Source organism: Colletotrichum scovillei (assembly GCF_011075155.1).
Source record: "Colletotrichum scovillei strain TJNH1 chromosome Unknown Contig00007, whole genome shotgun sequence".
NCBI classification, from domain to species: domain Eukaryota; kingdom Fungi; phylum Ascomycota; class Sordariomycetes; order Glomerellales; family Glomerellaceae; genus Colletotrichum; species Colletotrichum scovillei.
The window spans coordinates 18,635-38,352 of record NW_023336265.1 but is presented as its reverse complement, the minus strand read 5'-3'; the positions used below and the strand labels follow the sequence as shown (position 1 = coordinate 38,352).

General features: G+C 52.6%; 2 protein-coding genes across 2 annotated transcripts; both read right to left on the bottom strand.

Annotated features, from left to right (window-relative positions):
* Positions 1 to 290: 290 nt before the first annotated feature.
* Positions 291 to 2,247, bottom strand: HER10_EVM0003729 (major facilitator superfamily transporter; the record flags this gene model as incomplete). Its single annotated transcript, XM_035473393.1, has 8 exons — positions 291 to 341; positions 395 to 663; positions 727 to 882; positions 973 to 1,132; positions 1,193 to 1,234; positions 1,288 to 1,668; positions 1,735 to 1,776; positions 1,840 to 2,247. 8 exons carry the CDS (start codon positions 2,245 to 2,247, stop codon positions 291 to 293), a joined length of 1,509 nt encoding a protein of 502 aa, XP_035331373.1.
* Positions 2,248 to 7,613: 5,366 nt separating this feature from the next.
* On the bottom strand, positions 7,614 to 19,392 carry HER10_EVM0009637 (FAT domain-containing protein; the record flags this gene model as incomplete). Its single annotated transcript, XM_035479120.1, has 4 exons — positions 7,614 to 10,130; positions 10,179 to 19,007; positions 19,063 to 19,220; positions 19,338 to 19,392. 4 exons carry the CDS (start codon positions 19,390 to 19,392, stop codon positions 7,614 to 7,616), a joined length of 11,559 nt encoding a protein of 3,852 aa, XP_035331734.1.
* Between the last annotated feature and the right edge of the window lie 326 nt (positions 19,393 to 19,718).

The window sequence follows — 19,718 nt, the reverse complement described above, 5'->3', positions numbered from 1 at the left end:
CCCAAGCAGTATGTATAGAAGGCTTAGGTACTTAGATTATAGAGCTCACATGTAGGGAGCCCGGCATTGAACGTATGCACGGCGTTGATATAAGTGATGATGGTTTACATGTTGCATTTGCATGTATCTTCATTTTGTATCTTACACACAAAGAGACCTTCCTCCAAGAGCTTGGGACCGTCGGCCATCCTGCGTGATGATCCCTGGACTTTCAGAACTTCATCGCCTTTCCTAGGCGGCAAGCATTGTGATATGACTCTTTCCAAGCGCAACGTGGTTTTGACTTCATCCTACGCCGCTACCAGCGCTTCTGCCTTTTTGCCACCGCCGAACTTAGCTTTCTGCCGAATTTGTTAATATATATTGCGATTCCAACTGGGCCTTCTTGACTTACGAGCAGCGGAACGGAGCACACCACACTCAAAGCGGCAGCAGCCAAGAAAAAGGCCCAAATACTTGTCATGGCGCTTGCAATTTCGGGAATAACAAGGGCCTTCTCTGCGTCTGTGAGCGCCTGGAATGCTCTGCTGCTAGACCCCGCGATGAGGTTACCAATCTCTGCAGGAGAAACGTCTGGGAGCGCCCTCCCGACCTTGTCTACCGCCACGTTGTGGAAGAGACTGCCGCTGATGGCTAAAAAGAGAACCATACCGAGATCTTGTGCTGAAATGTGGCGGTATGTGTTAGCTGTATGTATGGTGGAGGAAGCAGAGGTCTGGAACGTACAGATCGTCATGGCTCCCACGGCATTGGCGATTTCGTGGGCCGGGACCAATGATTGAACGATGGCGAACCCGGCTACGATGTAGCAACCGGCGCCGGTACCGACGAGTATATTGTAGCCGTAGATTTTTGAATTCGATGTAGTCTCGTTTACAGTGTCTGTGAGGGATGTAAGGTACAAGACCAACCTCAAAAATTTGACTGCACTAAGCAGTCCATTGTGGAATACGGAGTTGAAAGAGGACTTACACATGAGAGCGGCTCCAATCAGCGCGAGACAGCTTCCTCCAATGTACCAGACAGGAATCAGTCCATATCTCGGCATCAAGAAGCCGTTGGCCATGGATGCAACGACCATGAACATGATCAACGGAAGTAGACGAACACCGGCCTGGAGAGCCCCATCGTCCTGACAGATCCCAATTCAGCGTAAGTTTCGGGAGAGACAAGTTCATGTCTGGTATCATACCTTGACAAACTGAAAGTAGAGCGGGATATAGTATGTCATAGCCTGAGACATGTCAGCATCATGCCCAGTATGCATGCCCAGCGTAGGTAACCTACCAAGATAATGCCAGACGCCAAGAAGACTTGAAGCTGCATGTTGATCAAGGTAGGCTTTTCAAAGAAGTGCAGTGGGTATAAACGATTCTGTTTGGTCACCAACGGGTGCAACTTGAGCATGACGATGAAGGCCACCAGTAAGACACCTGTTACGGTCCACAGGGCGATGACGGTTCCGGAATTGAAAGCGTAGACGACACCACCGAATGTGAGTACGACTGCCAGACAGACAGATCCGGCGAGAAAGATAATGGCGTTGACCCAGTCGACCAGACGAAATTTCTGTGAGAGGTTCTTGGAGGGGTGAGGGTCGACACTTGGAAAGAGAAGGAAGTAGGCTGGAGCGAATGCAGCGCCGACAGGCAGGTTAATGTAAAATCCCTGAATGTTGGTCAGTACGCATGTTTTACCGTCCCAGCAGGTGATCAAGATGATTTTCTTTCTTACCCATCTCCAGGAGGCACTGCTCGCTGCAAAGGCACCGCCAACCTAGGAAAGACAACAGAGGTCAGCAATTGCTTGTTAAGGCAGTGACGGGCTTCGCATGCTTACCACAGGACCGAGAACGCTACCGACGCCCCAAATGACGGTACTTCCAGCAAGGTATGCAGGCTTCTCCTGTTCGTTGGACAGGACCGAGACATAGGTTAGAGTACCCGAGTACATGCCTGAGCCACCGACACCGGCGATGACACGACCAATGATGAGGGCCTCGATATTAGGCGCAGCGCCGCAGAGCGCGCTGCCTGCCTCAAACAGAAAGATATTGAAGATGTAGACCCACTTGATGTTGAAGACTCCGTAGACCTTACCCCAGAGCAGGATGAACATGGTACCCAGGGCGAAGCCAGTGCCGATCCATGACAGAAGCTCGAGGTGACCAAAGTCGTTGATGATGGCTGGCTGGATGTTGGCGACGATTGTGTTGTCGAGAGCAAACAGAAGAGTCGTGGAGAGCATGGCAGCGTAGGCAATGGCCCACTGGGCGAGTAAAAGCCGCACATGTTAGCCTGAGTGCAAGCACAGGGTCGGTATCCCAGTTGTGATTGTCGTGGGGCCTTGCTCACCTTCCATCCATGAAGGTTACGAGGACTGGTCTTAGGGTTAGGGTTAGGGTTAGGGTTAGGGTTAGTTGTATCAATGAGGGCAGCGTTGAGTTGCAGAAAAATGAGAAAACACAAGTGTGCCGACGCGCAGTCCGCAAGGAAGACTGATCACGTTTCGCCTGTGTTGTGGCTCATCAGGGCAGAGCTGAGTGCGGACGAGATGCGCCTACTTATGCTTCATCAGAATGGGAAGAGGGGAAAGACCTCTTCCATTCTTTGTTAGGCAGCAATGTTGTTCGGCGCGTATTTCGATCCTCCCATTGGCTTTGTTGGTTCGCGTTCATATGCAGGACTCGCGTCCCTCGTACGATCGGGATGCCATTCTCGGTATATCGGATTAACTTCTCAGTCCGTCCGACGGAAAATCCCCCGCTCAACGGGGAGACCGGAAAATTGTTTTTCCATACCGGATAGGGGTAGGGTTAGTGGTTTGCGGTTCGAACGCATGGACCAAAAACCAGAGGAAATTGTTCAAGTGGAATCTTGAGAACTCTTCTGCGACGCTCTCCTACAAGGCAGCGTTTGCGAAAATCAAAGAACAGAGGCGGGACCGACGCTTGGTGACTGACAGAACTTGGGCTTCTTCCGAGTCTTAAATGGTGCCAACCATAAGCACGGACTTCGAGGTCCGGTCATGACTTCATGCACCAGTCGTGTCAACACGTGTTCTTATCCCATGCAGGGACGCTGCGACCAGGTCAACCAACCAAAAGGTCGGGCAACCGGACTTTCGGGCTTTTCGACAAGGCCGGGAGGAACTTACGCGTGCCCCCACACACAATCCGCTTTGCAGCGGCGTCCTTTGCCAAGGCTACTGGGCGAGAAAGAACCGGAGAGCATTACGACTCCACACCCCTGCGGAGAACCGCCTCGCGGCGGGGCCCTTCACCTGGAGGTGGCATCGCTGGTCCGGAGAGAGAAGAAGAGAGCAAGACTGTCTTGTTCCAAGTCGAAAGTAAATCAAACAGACTTGTAGTTCGACCGAGACTTCGGATAAGCGGTTCTTGCAGGCTTTCAGGCAGTTCTTCCTGAATCCAGAACTTTCGTGCTTCCGAAATAATCTCCTTGACCTCCACAAAGTCCCACACTGGATTGTAATGGCCCGGAAGCATTAGTGGCGCACGGTCTTTCTTTTCTTTGATGAGAAGGAAGACGGGCCGACTTCCGTATTGCACTTGTTGAAACCATTGATTCAGTGTCTCCGCAGGATATCCCCTCCTACGGAGATTGCCATATAATTCTTGACGGGCTTCTGCAAAGAACCCCTCTTTAGAACAGATCATGGCAAATCGTGTGAGCTCGGCTTTGACGAAGCCTTTCTTCACGTGAAGAGGGTGAGCTGACGACCAGGGAATGTAGAGGTGTCGATTCAATTTTTTACGGAAGAGCCGCGTGTGGACCACACGTGGGGCCGTGCCTGGCTCCCGGAGCAACTCAATGTCCAGGAACTCATTCCGTTGTGGTTGAATCGACCAGGTGATCTGGAGAGGTCCGATTGACAGACTTTCACAGAATTCTTTCACCTCTTCTCTCGTACCTTGGAACAAACTTAGGATGTCATCGATGTATCGAACATAGAGTAAAACTCCTTTCTTCGAAGTGACACGAGCTTTTCTTTCAAAGTACCCAGCATAGATGTTGGCTAAAACTGGGGCGCATGCGGTCCCCATTGCCAGGCCATTTATCTGGTGAAAGGTTTGTTCTCGATACGAGAGGTAGTTGTTATCCATGATAAACCGCGACATCTTGCCTATAGATGATGCCGGGATGGATGACCCTGAACAGTGTTCCTTCCACATGCCGGTAATAATTTTGGCACAGTCATGTGGGGGGATGTTGGAATACATGGCGGTCATATCGCCCGTAAGTATCCACACCGGTTGTTCTGTTGGGGCGCGCGCTGCTTCGAGTTGATTGATGACCTCTTTTGAGGATGCAACAATCCATGGCATGTGCTCGAGGAGCGGTTGACAAAGATGATCTAGTACACTCGACGTGGTAGATGTCACCCATGAATGAGAGGGGACAATGGGCCGTAGAGTCCATGGGGTCTTGTGGACCTTTGGAATCGCATGGAACTCAGGCACGTCCATGTGGGTCCTTCGTCGGATGTATTTATCCATTGCAGGAGGCAGTCGCCAGGACGACAGCTGATCAAAGAGTTTGTCTTTCAGTTTTTCGATGGGGATTTCTGTCACGTGACGGTAGGTCTTGTGATCAGAAAGCATCACTAAAACGTTCGCATCATACCACTCAATAGGAAACACCGCGAGTCCCAGATTTTTATCTGTGAGTTTCGCTAGCAGTCTGTTGTCCGCTAGGAATTCTTGAGCTCTCGTCCATCCTGTGAAGGGATGGACAGCGGGCCGCGTGGCCATGGTCGCAAGCGCCCGACTAACTTGAGTGTCGATCACTTCCATGGCTGCGTCTAGTCCTTGCTCTATTGGCTCTGATGCCAATGGCGGTTTCCAGCGAGTGTTGGGAACATGGAACTTTGGGATAAAGTCCGAACTGAATTTGTCTCGAAAGAACCAGCGGTTGCGTATCGAGCGGCGGAGCGATTCCTTCGCTTCCTCAATGTCATGTTCTAGTGGATTCTGATGTAGAATGAACTTGTGATTTACGGCTAGCATGTATTCGATGCCCTCTGGGAGAGAAACATCGGCATGCTTGAATACACCGGGGGAAGCGGCCCGAACAGTGTCAACTTCCCAGGTTCGCATAAGAGCAAAGCCAATCTTCGTTCGTGTATCTAATGACAAAGAATTATACACTAGGGGATATGTCTCTGGCAACCAGGGACGAAAATCCTTCGAACATTCTGACAGGAAAGACGCTGTTGTCATACTTTGCGTTTCTTGTTCTGACCCTTCTTCTGGGGTGACCCTTTCTTGACTCGAGAGGTGTTCGGCCCTTTCCGTTTTCCATTCGGAGGGGACTTTTTTCCGGTGCCTGATAAGAGTAAGCGGTGAGTCATGGCGTTTGCCGAGTGACGTACCCATTGTCTTGGCTAGACGGGATTCGAGGAGGCGGAGTTGCGCCTGCATCTCGTCGCGGACGACTTCCCTCGTAGAGAGTTCAGTGTCTGCGTCTTTCATGACCGTATCTGTCTCTGTCTTGAGTCGTAAAGACTTCGTTTTCTCGACAAGAGAACGGTCGGCAAGTGAGCGTGCGACAGCGATTGCTCGGTAATGCCAGACATTACCGAGGGACCAAAGCGTTGTGCAGTCTTCAGTGACAGCGGAGCTGACGTCCCCGGTCCAGACGGGGGCGGCATCTCCGTTGGCATTGCCCTGGACGGAAGCTCCAAGGGCGCCGGCTGTGCGGAGAGCTATCTCGAGGACTTTGCTTCTCCATGTGGTGGCATCCCATGCAACACAATCTTGCAGCGCAGCCAGTTCCTCCTTTTTCCTCTTTACCGCGAAGGTAAGGAGATTCTTTCTCGCGGTATGTATCTCGGCGTCACCGAGGCTCTTGGTGAGCGCGCCGTCGGACGTTCCGAGAAATTCTTTCGAAAACTGGATCTTGGGGTCTTTGATCGAGTTGCGGATCGATGCAGGAAAAGACCCTTCGGCGACATGTTTGTCGTACTGTGCAATCGTGTTCTGCACGTTGCAGAGTTTGGTAGCGACGCGATAGATCTTATTGAGGTAATCGCCGAGTACCGGACGCCATGTCTGAGGGATGGTCGAGATCAATTCCGCGATGGTAGTCGCGTTCCTTGTCTGGGCTGATGCAGTTTTGCCGGCTGCAACATCGACCGATCGTACCGAATTGGGTGCCATTCTCAACGAGGGTGGTTAGGGTTAGTTGTATCAATGAGGGCAGCGTTGAGTTGCAGAAAAATGAGAGACGCGCAGTCCTGGGGAAGACTGATCACGTTTCGCCTGTGTTGTGGCTCATCAGGGCAGGCTGAGTGCGGACGAGATGCGCCTACTTGCTTCATCAGAATGGGAAGAGGAAAGACCTCTTCCATTCTTTGTTAGCAGCAATGTTGTTCGGCGCGTATTTCGATCCTCCCATTGGCTGTTGGTTCGCGTTCATATACGGACTCGCGTCCCTCGTACGATCGGGATGCCATTCTCGGTATATCGGATTAACTTCTCAGTCCGTCCGACGGAAAATCCCCGCTCAACAGGGAGACCGGAAAATTGTTTTCCATACCGGATAGGGTAGGGTTAGTGGTTTGCAGTTTAGGGTTGGGAGTTAGGGTTAGGTAGGGGTTAGGGTTGAGGTTAGGAGTTGGACCAACAAGGTTGACAAAAGTTGGGAGGGAAGATGAGAACGGACTTTGAAAGATAAAGTGTTGAAAATAGGCAAAAGATGCCGAGAGAGAGCAAGCAACCAGAATGAATGACAGATTCCGTGTCCGCCGTTTGTCCACCACCCCGGATGGCTCCTCAACCCCAGGATTACAAATCGTCATCCATCTTTCCAACGTGGGTTTGTGTGTGTGAGTGCCCCGATAAGGCTCAGGAACTGTTGTTGATAACCAAGCCAAGAAGCGCCCGACTCGCCCGGTGGCTCTCCGCGGTGAGTGAGTGGGTAGGAGGGTACGTATCCATAGGTCAGTAGTCCGTATTGGCGGGTGCGGACTTCCCAGACAGTGAACCACAAAAACGAGGAAAAGAATGTGGCGGCCAAGCGAGTTCGGACTATCACCGATGCTTTAGTGGTTGACCTTTGGCGTCTGGGAGGCTTGGGACAGGGTCTTGGCTAGCGAGCCGGGTCGACCCCGGCCATCCACGCGCGGCAAACTGCCATTTCTCGATCTCCCGAAACTCTACGTCTGAAAGTTCACGTTTGCCTCAACGTCGGCTCGTTTAACTCGTGTACTATGTATGGCGCACATGTCACCGTAAAGTCTAAAAAGACGCAAATTGAACTCCCGTCAAAATCATAAACCTGAACAAAAACAATCTGATTATCATAAGCTGTATCTTGCTTCAACATCGAGCTCAAACCAGCTAATGTGTAGGAAAGCTTCGATGCTAGACGGCCGTACAAATACAGAAGGAATCGTCTTCTCTAACCGTCCTTTTTGTTCCTGCTCCTCAAACAATCATTCATGGCCTTCATGACCTCCAGATCCCCGAATCCTCGTTCGCATCCCAAAAAACGCCTTGCTAAAATCATACAACAGGGGTAACCTCCCGAGACACCCACGTGCGCGTGATCCCCGAGTCCTCTGCTTCATTTTCATTCTCCTCACACATCGTCTTACAAGTACGGCATCCACAATGCATCGCACTGCGCCAAGTTCATGGGGTTGACTGCCTTGGCGACGAGGTCAATGACCGTCTGGTTGGCAGGCAAGTTGCCGACGGGGCTCTGTGCCAGGCTCACGGCCCGCTTGACCACTGAGTCGCTGTTCACTTGCACCGATTCGCGGAGCTGGTTCTCCGTCATTTGCACCGTCCGGTGGGAGCTCGTGAACCAGAAAATCATTTCGTCGCGCACAAAGAGCGTAAGAGCGTGCTCCAGCTCATACTCGGGCTCTGTGAGGCATCGCGCGATGGCCATAAGAGCACAGCTGAAGATGCCCTCCGTCGCCAGTGGGCCCATGAGCGTCTGGAGGTTGGGAGTCAGACGGAATGGCACCGGCTCCGGGTTGTGGAAGAAGGGCTTCGCAGCGCTCATGTACGCCATGAGTTCCGAGCCCCAGATATTTCCAGATCCGCGAGCAATGTTGATCTTCTGCGGGTAACGGTTGTGCATGTACAGAATGTACGTCATAAAAGTGAGTGACGCAAGCTGGTATGAGAACTGTCTGCGGAACAGCCAGAACTCAGTAAAGTCGGGGAAGGCCTTCTGGAAATAGTCCAGGGCCAAGTTCTGTGGCACCCACTTCTCCTGGATGGCGTGGAACACCTCCAGACGGGCGGTTGCGCTTTGCTCGGCATGCTTCTGTGAAGAGTTGTTAGGTTTTGTCATTCGCTCTCTGATGGGACTACTTACCGAGTTCTTCGTATCAAGAACGCCGCGCAGCTTCTCCATGGTAAATAACACAGGATCGTCCTTGGACATGCCGTGGCGTCGGCAGTGGTCCTCGTATACGCTCTGGAGGGTGATGTATGAGGTGTCTTCCTGCACAATGCGGATATGAGGTGCAAGAGGAACCATCAATGGCAGAGTGAATTGAAGGTCTCGGCGGCGACTCTCCTTTCTTCTACCCAATGTCTGGTTGAGCTGTCTGAAGAGCTGCAGGATACGCTCCTCGCGACGGCAGTGTCTGGCTGCCGGGTGTTGAACAGCCCACGAGTGAATGCTTCCATCGTGACCGCGCATCTGGAGACGACGGTATGAGGCACTGATCGACCGCACCAGATCGACATTGGGCAAGAAGCGCTCAATGCGGATGAAGTCTTGGTTCTTATCCTTGTGCTGCAGGTATTGGCCAGGGATCTCGACATCATCGAACCTCTGGTAACGGAATTCGGAGAGGTGCGGCGAGAATGCCTCCAGCGAGACGCGGGTTGTTCTGCGGTCAAGCTTCTCCTCAAACTTGTTGCGCCAACGGCGGAGCTTATGAATGTACTCGTACATGGTCGGTTTGACAGTAACAAAATCGGCCTCGAACGATTTCTTGATGTGAGCTGGAAGAATCGTCTCGGCGAAGCGCGTAATGTTGGTCTCCGTGGCGGAGGGAAGCTTGACGTCCTTGGCGAACGATGAAGGCATGCGGCTGACGTACGCTAGCGCGTCATTAAGCAGAGCAACGATGAGACGGTACGCATCCTCATCGGGCGGACACTTAAAGTGCTTCTGGATCTGGTCCACCATGGTCTCCATAGACAGGGCGAGGAGGGGGAAGGCGGTCTTCAGAGCGCTCATAATCTCCTCGGTGAGTTCCCATGGCGGCTTCTTCTGACCGGCGGTTGACTGGTCTCCGCCAGCGGCTGCGCCATTAGCCTGAGCAGCCGGAGTGCCGTTGGCGTCGTTACCTTCGGTCTTAACGGAGGCATTCGCGTCGCCGCCGCTGGCAGTACCAGGTCTTGAACCAGAAGCATCCGGCTTGGGAACGCCGTCTTGCTTGGGTTGTTGAGGCGAGGCGCTGGGCTTGCCATTGGACACCGTCGATTGGGCACGCTGGCGGGCCTTCTCCTTGGCTTCCTGGTTCTTCTTGATGACAAGCATATCTTCCCTATTGGTTCGCAGCTGGAAGTATAGCGCTTGAGGGTAGGACCTGGCAATCTTGCTTAGGATCTGGTGGACCCTTGGTGCTTCCTTGTGGCCAAGACCAGTAAGGAGCTGAGGAATGTAGGTGATCCAGTACCAGACAGGAGTCTCGCCCTTGAAGTCGTCGAAGCCAGCTGCTATAGAGCCGTTGGCATCGTCCAGACTGAGCAGCCACAAGATGCGAGCAATGAGCTTGCGTGACTTGGCGTTCTTGTAACTTCCGGCGGCTTGCAGGTACGACGTAAGTGCCTGGCGAGCCGAGTTGATATCAGTCGGATCCTCCTTGTACTTGCGCTCGTTGAAATAACCCCATTCGGCCCAAGCCTTGGCAGCGGTGATATCAAAGTACAGGGCTGTGCCGTATGCTGAATCGGCCTCTTCCTTCTGCTTGAGTTTCTCGAGGAACATGCCCTTCAGAGTGTAGAATTCGGCTTTCTGGGGCGGGTTGAAGTAGTTCAGATTGGTGTTGTTAATAACGTCCAATCCACTCGTAAGCTCATCGGGATTCTCGTAATGGCACTTGGCCTGCTCTCGTAGCTTGAGGAAGGCTTCTTGGATCTCGATGTTCGGAAGTGTGTAGATCCTGCTCAGCTGTGTGATGCAGACCTCCGGCAGGCTGTGCTTGCGAGCGACGTGTGCGAAGCGGTTGATAATCCAGGCAGTCTCGTGGTATCCACGGTAGGCGAACGAGGCACCACTGGCGTTTTGCCCACCTCCTTGCGGGAGCAGCTGGAGGTACGTTTGGTTGATGAGGCCAAAGATATGCTGGCGCCAGGTTACTAGGTCTTGCCAGGCAGTGATGTCGTCCCAGACGTTGGGCAGACGATCGCGCCATGCACCAAGCAGGAGCTTGAGTTCTCCACTCTTAACATCCAAGTTGGACTGATTGGTGCTAGCCAAGCTATTGCAGATTACGCTGGCGTCGTGCAGTTCGACCAACTGCTGGAAGTTCTGAAGCAGAGGAATGTGAGCCTTGGTGAGCTGCTTCGGCAGCTGATGCCACTTCCGGATAGAGAGTTGAATGGCTTCGTCGCACGACTTGGCAAAGTCTTGAGGCGTCTCTTGCTTATTGTAGAACTTGAGAAGCGACATGAAGGCCTGGAAGAAGGCACGTCGAGGCGTTGGAGCGTCCATAACGCCCTTGATAAGGTTGTCGAGCGCCTCGCGATGCTCCTGTGTCTGCCACATCTCAGTATTGTTCCTCCAGGCGCACTCTAGAAGCAAGTCCTGGAAGTTCTCGTGCTTGGCGAAATCTTGGAGAATCTCCCATTGCTGCAGCTTCTGCGCACACAAAACCCAGTGGTCTTCCCAGAGGACATATTCTCCTTGAGAGAAGGGGATGACACCCGTTCGAGCCTTGATCTGAGCGGCCTCGTACATCTTCTGGGCCTTATCCCACATTCCGTTTTGCTCATAGGACAACGCGGCATTTGTCTCCACAAACTGGCACCGCCTACGCCAAGTGCCGTAGAATAGGTCGTCTTCTTGTAGAGAAGCATACAGCTCGACAAGTGCATCGAGGTTGCTCTCACGAACAGTTGCCGATTCGATCTCTGGCTTGATGGCCGCATTCTCAAGCTGAACGAGCGCGGTATACCACGCATCGTACGTCTTGGCCTCGTACTTGAGAACATGCGGCGGAATCTTGCAATCAGGCCAAGCCTTGGCCGCACCCTCCAGAAGGGATTGTACCACGTTCGGTCGCTTGTCGATCTGGCGGCTATGGTAGTCCTTAGTGAGGAGAGCAACCATGCCACGCTCGAGATCGGTGCGTTCTTCCTTCATCGTCGCAGACCAGTATATAGGGAATAAGGCGATCCAAAGCTGATGAGCGAGGGTGTTGTCGACATGCTGAAGCTGAACAAGAGGCTCGATAAGGTCTCGAACCTTGACCTCGCCAAGCTCGCTCATAAAACGTCGGTGAGCAGTTACCAAGTTGTCAAGCTTGTCATCCGCCATACTAGTGGGCTCTCTGTTGTCCTTGGCATGAATTGAGAAGAGCTGGGTGAGCGGCATTGTCTTGAAGTCTTCCTGATGCAGCTGAATAGGGCTGTTCAGCTCAACCGCGCCAAGGAGAAGATGCGATGCCTGTGCCAACCAATAGCTGTCGGCCAGAGTATCCCAGTTCTGAGAGGTCAGAACATAGGCAAGGCGTGCGCTGGCAGTCTTTGAAAGACTCTTGTCGAATATAGCCATGAAGCGATTGCGCATGTCTACATCTTGAGCGCGTGTGCCGATAAGGAAAGCATGCTCCATGCGAACAGTCAATTCGGTACGGGTAATCTTAGGATCCTCGTAGATGCGAATGACCAACTCGAGGAACTTCGTCAACATGGTCGAGTCCTGGCGATGCTCAAAGGACAACATCTTGTGGAGGACTGCAGTCTTTTCCTTGAGCGTAGGCCAGGTGCCTTCAGAACGGAACACCCAGCCTTCCACCATGTTGAGGATCTCCTCGCACAGAGGAATGTGCATAGATTTCTCTACCAGCGTCGCGAGAACACTGAGGAAAGGTCGTCGGTTATCGCCCAGAACTTCCATTCGCAGTGCAACGACCTGGATAGCCTTGGTCATGAGGGCAGTTGAAACCTCAAGATCATATGTAGACATTTCTCCCGTTGGAGTGTTGGCATCCTGGGTCCGAGGCTGTCCAGCCTGATGATTGGCGACGGCTGTGTAATGCTGAACGTGTTCACGGGCCAACTTGCTCTGCAGAGCCTTCATGAGGACTGGGATGTGTTGGTCAATGACGGAGGGCTTGCGGTTACCCAAGGACCACAGAATGTTGACTCCAGATCCATAATGTCCTGCCGCCATAGCCTCGCCAGCAATCGACGACAAAGAGTTGATAATCTCCGAGTTTTGTGATTCTGTTTCACCTTCAGCGTCGGCGTCCTCCATTGGCACGTCCTCAGGAACAGCATCGAGTACCCTCTGGATGATTGACTTGAGGTCGCGGTCATCATCGTACTTTTTGTCCGCAAGGTGTAAGCAATCCTGCAACTCGGGATTCTCGCTCTTGAGAACCTTGTCGAGAACTTTCTGGACCGATGGCATGTTCTTGGCAATCCACTCATCTGGCTTAGAGTTCAAGATGATGCGAACAACCTGAAGAGTGTTGATGATGTTTGTGATGAACTTCTCGTCAAATTTCTCGTCAGAAGGATCCGCTGCGAGGAAGTTCTGCGTCTTATCGCTGGCCAACACAACATCGGTGACATTGGGGTAGAGGTCGATATCCAGATCGCCCCAGTACTGGGGTTGAACTAGGTTGTAAAACAGGCTCATAGCCTTCTTGCACAACTCGGTAGACGTAGGCGGCATGGCGGGGCCGTTTGTAGAAGCATTGTCTCTTGCCTTGGTAGACGGCAATTGGTACCGCTCGTTCAGCTGAGCAATGAACTCGACCAGATACTTGATCATTTTCTGGCGCGCAAGAGCCGCGATTTGATAGTCGTTGCCGCCCAGACTTTGTCTGACAGTAGGAGGTGACGACATAGGCTGGTCTGCACTGTCCAACTTGCGCTTCTTAGATGTCGGTGACTCGGAGATGGAACGCGACACTGCGTCTCCCTTGCCCTCAACGCGACGTTGCTCCCAGAGCCAGATGAGCCACATCATGTTGAGAGCGAGCTTCTTGGACTCGTTCGAAGGGTTTGGTGGCGCAGCAACTTTCCTCAGAGACGAGATTATGAGCATAGCGTACTTATCTCTCGACTCATAAAACAAGTCAGGATGCCTGACCAAGAAGTGGAAGATGCTAGTCATTTGCTGCACATTCTGACCTTCATCGGCAAGGATCTTTCTAGGGGCCAGCGCCCAGCCCGCATTACGATCATGAGCCTGTGTTCCCAGTCGCTTGGGCAGAACGGGAGCAATTAGCTCTAGAGCTTGTGTTACCAATGCTCGTCCCTCATTCTGGTTTGCTCTCAGTAGTGAGAGGTACACCTGTGTGACAATCTTCACCGGCGTCTCATATAGCGCGATGAAGTAGGCGATGACAACGTAGGCAGCGTGCTTGTTGATGACATCGTCCAGTCGGATCAAGGTCCAGCAACTCTTAATGATGTCCTTCCTAGCCTCCTGGAAAATGGTGGAGTGGTACTTGACCAACATCGCTGACAGCTGTAGAACCTCAAACTTGGTGTGGTCAATGCCTGGCTGCAGGAGATCGTCGTTGTCATGTTGGCTGGCATCTTGGTGCAACTTCCATATCTTCGCATTAACAGCATCGATAATGGTCTTGTCCATAAATCGACCCTTTGTCTGCGGCGGCAGGCTCCAGTTGCGCTGCACGTCCATGGCGACGATCGGGTTGACAATGTAGTGCAGCAAGAAACACTTCATTTTCTGAGTGATGTTCTTCTGAGGGTAGGCGTCGAGGCATCTGAGAACCGTCGTTTTCCAGAACTCTGGCGAATCGCTACTAACGATGTTCTTGTAAATGTAGGCGATCAGAGGCTGCGAGGCACGGAGGTCATCAGTCGTGACTGAATCTACCAGGCTGAAGAGCGACTCGAGGTCTTTGGGATTGCGTTCCAAAGACTTGATGAAGATTGACATCAGCTGGTCTGACGCTTGGCACGCTGGAAGTCTCAGGTTGGGAGCGAGAGTATGGGCCCGCATCTGCTTCTCCAGCTCTTTGCCAACTTGCTTCAACCAGGTCAAGTGCTCCTTCTTCTCTAGCCAAGTGTCTGTTCCAGGCGACAGGGTGAGAGAATAGAGAATGTGAACGGCATTGACGACGGTGACGAGCTTGCTGTCCTTATTTTGCGAAAGCGCGTTATTGCAGAAGTCAATTAGGGCTTGAACGTTGGAAGACACCGTTTCTCTGAGGGGGCCGCTCTCCGGGTTACGGATCACTTGTGAGATGAAGCGTCCGTACTTGAGATCTTCAAGCTTAGGCAGAATGAAATTCCAAACCTCGTTGGGGTATCGGTTGATGAACTTGTACAACGGTGCTCGGAAGGGACTTTCGTGGGTTCGGCGCAGCTTCTCCTCTAGCTCCAATGCCAGGTCAATGAGACGTTGCTTGAAGCCCTCTGCCTGTGGCGGCAAAAGGTGGAAGATGTTGAAGACGGCAGCAATGACCTTCATGGGGCCATTCTGCTCAAAGAAGGTGAAGGAGAGCTGTTGCAGAGTGCTGGGCTCTGCAAGCACCTTGACGTGATCGAGCAGGCGAGCTCCAATCTCGACCTTGAAGTACGTAGTAAGCAGCTTCAAGAGTCGGCCAAGGTTGTCCAATCCGTGAGTTGAGAGCTTCTTGGGGTCTTGGAGACTGGCAAGAACCGGTCTCAAACCGCCTTGGAGCAAATCCTTCGGAAGCTTTTGATGGGCCTCCAGGGTATTCTTCAGGGCACTGTTGGCCGCGTCGATTGTGGCCTTTGAGTCCGAGTAAAGACACTTGAAGAAAACCGAGACGATCTTGGAACGCGTAGGGTGGCTGCCTTGCTTGAGCGGCGCGAACTCTTCGAAACTGGTGGCGGTGCTGAGGATGTTGATACAGGCAACCCTGAGATTGACAATGTATTCGTGTGTCCTGAATTCTCCTGGCTTATTCGCCAGAGACTCATCGCTCGCATCAGCCAAAGCCAAAGACTCCATGAGTAATCTGGTCAAGTTGTCGTCGAAGGTAACCCATTCCTTCCGCAAGGTCATGTGGTAAGTCATCGCATCAATGTAGCCGATCTGGATGGGGAATGGCAGGGCACGAAGGGGCTTCGAGTAGATTGGCTGAAGGAATCGCTCCTTGTAGGGTTCAATCAGCTCCCATACGGCACAGCCAGCCGCCTTGGCGATAAGTTCGAGGGATCGCTTCGCAGTCTCGCGAACATGGCGATTCATATGCGCCAGCTCCGTATTGAACTGCATGCAAATTTGGGCGAGGCGGGACCTCTGTTGCGGCGGCTGACCAGGGTTTTGCTGCGGCATGGCATCCTCCTTCTTGATGTTCTTCGTGATTTTATGCAGCAACGTCTCCAAGGTGACCTGAGCAGATCTTCTAGTCTTCTCAGGGAGATCCTGAGGCATGTCCTTGATGACGTACATTAGAGAGCGAATGAATTCGATCTGCTTGCTCGCAACCCATTGGTCACCTAGGTCAAGCTCATTGAGAAGGAAGTTGATACCGAGCGAGCCACCAGTCTTGGTAAACCACTCTTCTTCGTAGCAGCCATGGCAGAATGTGGTGCTCAAGTTATTAAAGAGAGGCAGCCTAGCAACACTCTGCTCGTTGCCCAAGATTGTGGTGGCAGAGTCGTACACCTCCCGGATCGCGCGCTGCGCAGATTCTCGCACTTCTGGGTGATCCGACGCCAACGATTCCACGATAGCATCAGAAAGCACCCGGGTATCAATAAAGAGTGGGCCTTCTCCAGCGTTGGGATCGAATGGACTGTACGTTCGCTTGACGTCGACCAAAGCTCGGCCGACCTCAATGATTGTGAAGTGTTTGCAGAGATTCATAAGGAATGCCTGCGCTTCTTCCTTGAAATCAGGCAAAGACTCGGCAAACATGACAGCCTTCAGCAAACGCTTCAGAAGGTCGTCTTGCTCATCCTTTTTAGGGATAGATCGTTCTCTGTCGTGTGTTGTAAAGACAGAAAAGTCAAAGTCGATTCTTCTGGCGGCTAGATCTTGAGCTTGGAGGCGCAGAAGTCTAGGCATGTCGTCGGGCAAGTTCTCGAAGCCGATCCGCATCTTCAGCTGAGACTTGATGAAGTGGAATGACTGCTTCTTGTAATAACCATCATACTGCCGCGCCTGGTTGCCCTTGCCCGCCTTTGGCTGCTCCATCAGTTTCCTGATGGCGAAATCAACACCAGTCTCCGCAGGGAAAGCCCTATCCTTCTTGGAGCCGATTAGGCGAAGATCAAAGCTAGTCGGGTCATCGGCGTAGTCCTTGTAGTTCAGGGGTTGCGCGTCAGTCATGAACTTTCGGTTCCGACCTCCAAGCTTTCCTAGAATGCGCATCGTGGTGTGAGCGTGGAAGTGGCTGTAGGGATGAGGTTTGAGATGGTCGAACAGCGCCGTCATCAACTCATCAATGACCGGGGCCATGATGGGATCCAGGTAGTCCGCAGTGAGGTTATCGACACAGAGCTCCAGCGTCCGCAATCCTTGGCCGACCAGATCGGTATTGGCGCGCAACGCGACGACTAGTGGTCGCATCAGGAAGCTGAGATGGGGCAACAAGTTACTCAGACGTGCAGGCACCGTCAAGCACAGCTCCACGTAAAGATCACGCTCGGCAGGTTTTCTTGCTGCCATGAGCAGGTTGTTGAGCACATCCAGCAACATTTCAAGTAATGGCAGAATCTGCTTATAGAGATGCTCAAATTTGCCGCCACCTATGCTTCGGAACAACGATCTCAGAAGTAGGAAGTAGTTCATGGGCTCCTCAGCCTTTGTCGACAGCTCGATGGACTTGGTGACAATGTCCACGACGTGAGGAAGTAGGACCTGTTCGTTTTGGTTGGCGAAGAGCGTGACTGCCATGAAGGCTAGCTTGAACAGTCTCAAAAGAATTGACGACTTCTTGACGTCCGCTGAGCCAACTTGGTCGATTCTCTCCATCAAGAAGCGCAGCAACATGCCGCAAAAGCTTGGCGAGGTGGCTTCGCTCGCGAGGAAGAATTGAGGGATGTGGAGTAGTCCCGTGTGCTCAAAGATCATGTCGTACAGATGGGGGATCTCTTGCTGGAAAACTTCGTGGAACGTTGCCGGGTCAATGCAGTGGAAGACAGTCGCAAAGGTCTCCAGGAGTTCCTTCTCCTCTTTACTGCTAGAAACCATGTAGAAGTTGGCCATGTACTCCACAGGCGACATGTACTGGGACTCGGTTGCCGGCTTCTCAATTTCGTAGTAGCGGAAAACGTAGGCGCCCTCTCTGAACAGCTTCACGATAACGTTGACCTCCTCTGCTGTGAAACCATAGGCAACATCCTGCCAGTGTTGAGGGGCATTCTGTACGTCGATTACGTTGTTGACATTGCACGTTCTGAGCTGATAGAAAGTGTTCTTCAGCCCATTCATCAGGTTCTTAAACAGGAACTTGTTGTCCACAACGGGATCTGCGCCTCTGTCTCTTGGATTTGACGTCTTGATGGGCATAGCAGTGAAGATGTCGGTCTCATCCCAGTCAGGCGGGTGGTCCCTGTCCGCAAGGTAGCTATCCTGGGTTCCGTCAGCGGCTTGCTGGGCGTAGAGTTTCGAGAGCTTCACTGCGTTGGGATATTGTCTATTCATTGCCACGAACTTGTCGCCAATAGCGTTCAGGATCATGATCAGATAGTGCCGCGCGTCGACCTTGTTGGGCATCTTGGCGATGCACTCCGCCATATTGAGGAGAAGTTTGGCACTCATGGTCTGGAAGCTCGTGCCTGGGAAGTTATCCTGGAGATTCTTGGTGTAAACCTCGACCGTCTTGCGAATTTGCTCAGGTGTGAGACTGTCCCGGACGTGATGGATGAGATCGGCAAGCATACTATACGCCAACGGTCTCATAGTCTCGTACACCGTAAGGCCATCGCCGATCAGCGTCTTCTCGTCCAGGAGCTCGTCAATCTTTGGCAAGAAGATCTTGCGGAAGTTGAAGTTGATGATATGCCTAATAGCAACAAGCAGCTCCTTTCGCGCGCTCGACTTTTCCCTGGGACAGTCCTGCAAGAGTCGCACCACAATCTCAGGAAGTGTCGGTAAGAAATCCGTCAATTGCTGAGAGTATTGACGCAAGAGGTAAGCCAAAAAGCTCATCGTCTTAACCTGGGCTGTGATGAACTCTCCGAAAGCAGCCCGATTCTTAATCAACGGGCTGACTCCCGTAAAGATCTGTCCCCTGGCCTTGGCATCGGCATGGGCCTGCTTCTGCGCGCTCGCCTGTAGGCAAAGGAACCCCTTAATTAGAGGGACGAAAGCCTTGACGTTGGATGCGACAGTATTTCGATAGACCTGGAAGACGGAAACTACAATGATAGGGCATTCCGAGAGGACTTTGAAAGACTGCATGCCCTTCAGCAGTAGCCGATTCTGCTGTTGGGGATCCGGGCCGAGATCTGTGACCGACGCTACAGGGGAGCCCGGTCTAGGCGACTGGAAGTTCGTCTGGGAGCTGCCCGGCGTTGATGGTGCGCCAGAGTTTGATGCCGTCGAGAGTGACGTGTTGTCCAGCTGTTCCCGCACGACCTTCTCCATCTGTTCGAAGAGCTCCTGGATTAGGTTGAGGAACGCCTGCACCTTGCCCTGCAGGACTTTGTGTTGGTGACGCATGACATCCGAGATGATCTTGACGCATAGTGTCGCATTCTCTTCGTTATCCGTACGGACCAGCTGCATCAGCAGATCGACGACCTCTTCCGCGTACGGTTCGAAGGGTTCGGTCGGGGATGGTGTCGCTGGCAATCGGTTGAGAACCTCGAGGATACACGTTCGCAGTTTCTGGCATCCTATGTCAGCAGGCGCACTCATCTAAATCGATGCGGGAATGCCTCACCTGCTCCGGGGAGTTGCTCTGGAAGATGCATGGTCCTCTCAGGATTGTGAGGAAGATCGGTACCATTCGCTTCAGGAAAGGGGGGTATATGGTTCCATTGGTGTAGTGATCTAAGCTGTCGCGTAAGGTAGTCGCCGCCTCTAATCTGACTCTCGAGTCTGTACCACACATATATCAGCAAGGTCCTGACAAAAGGTGATGCGCCTCCACCACGGCGGGGTTCCGGGTTCGAGGGACTGATCGCATCGCATTTGCACGAGAAGTTCGTTCCGTACCCGTGTCCGGACTGCTAAGTCGCTTGACGACATCGTCAATTGTGGTGCCCGACATGGCGGCGTCAATGGCCCTCGGGGGACGCGTGATTCGTTCCCATGCGTGGGAGGGGAGGGTATCGTGGATGACTTCGTGTCGCAGCGAGGCTGATGAATCGAGGTTGCGGACGAGAGCGCGCGTTGGAGTTGGAGGGGTATCTCTTTAATCGATGGAAAAGGGAAAAAAGGGCCGCTGGTGGTGTAAAATGTGAATAGAAAGACCAAAAGGTAATTTTACGATTACGGGTTGTCTTCGCGTGTGCCTTGGTAATCGGGGTGCCCCAGTCGTTCCCAATCGCTCAAGGTCGCGCGGCTTGATTAAATGGATTTGATGGCCCAGGCTTG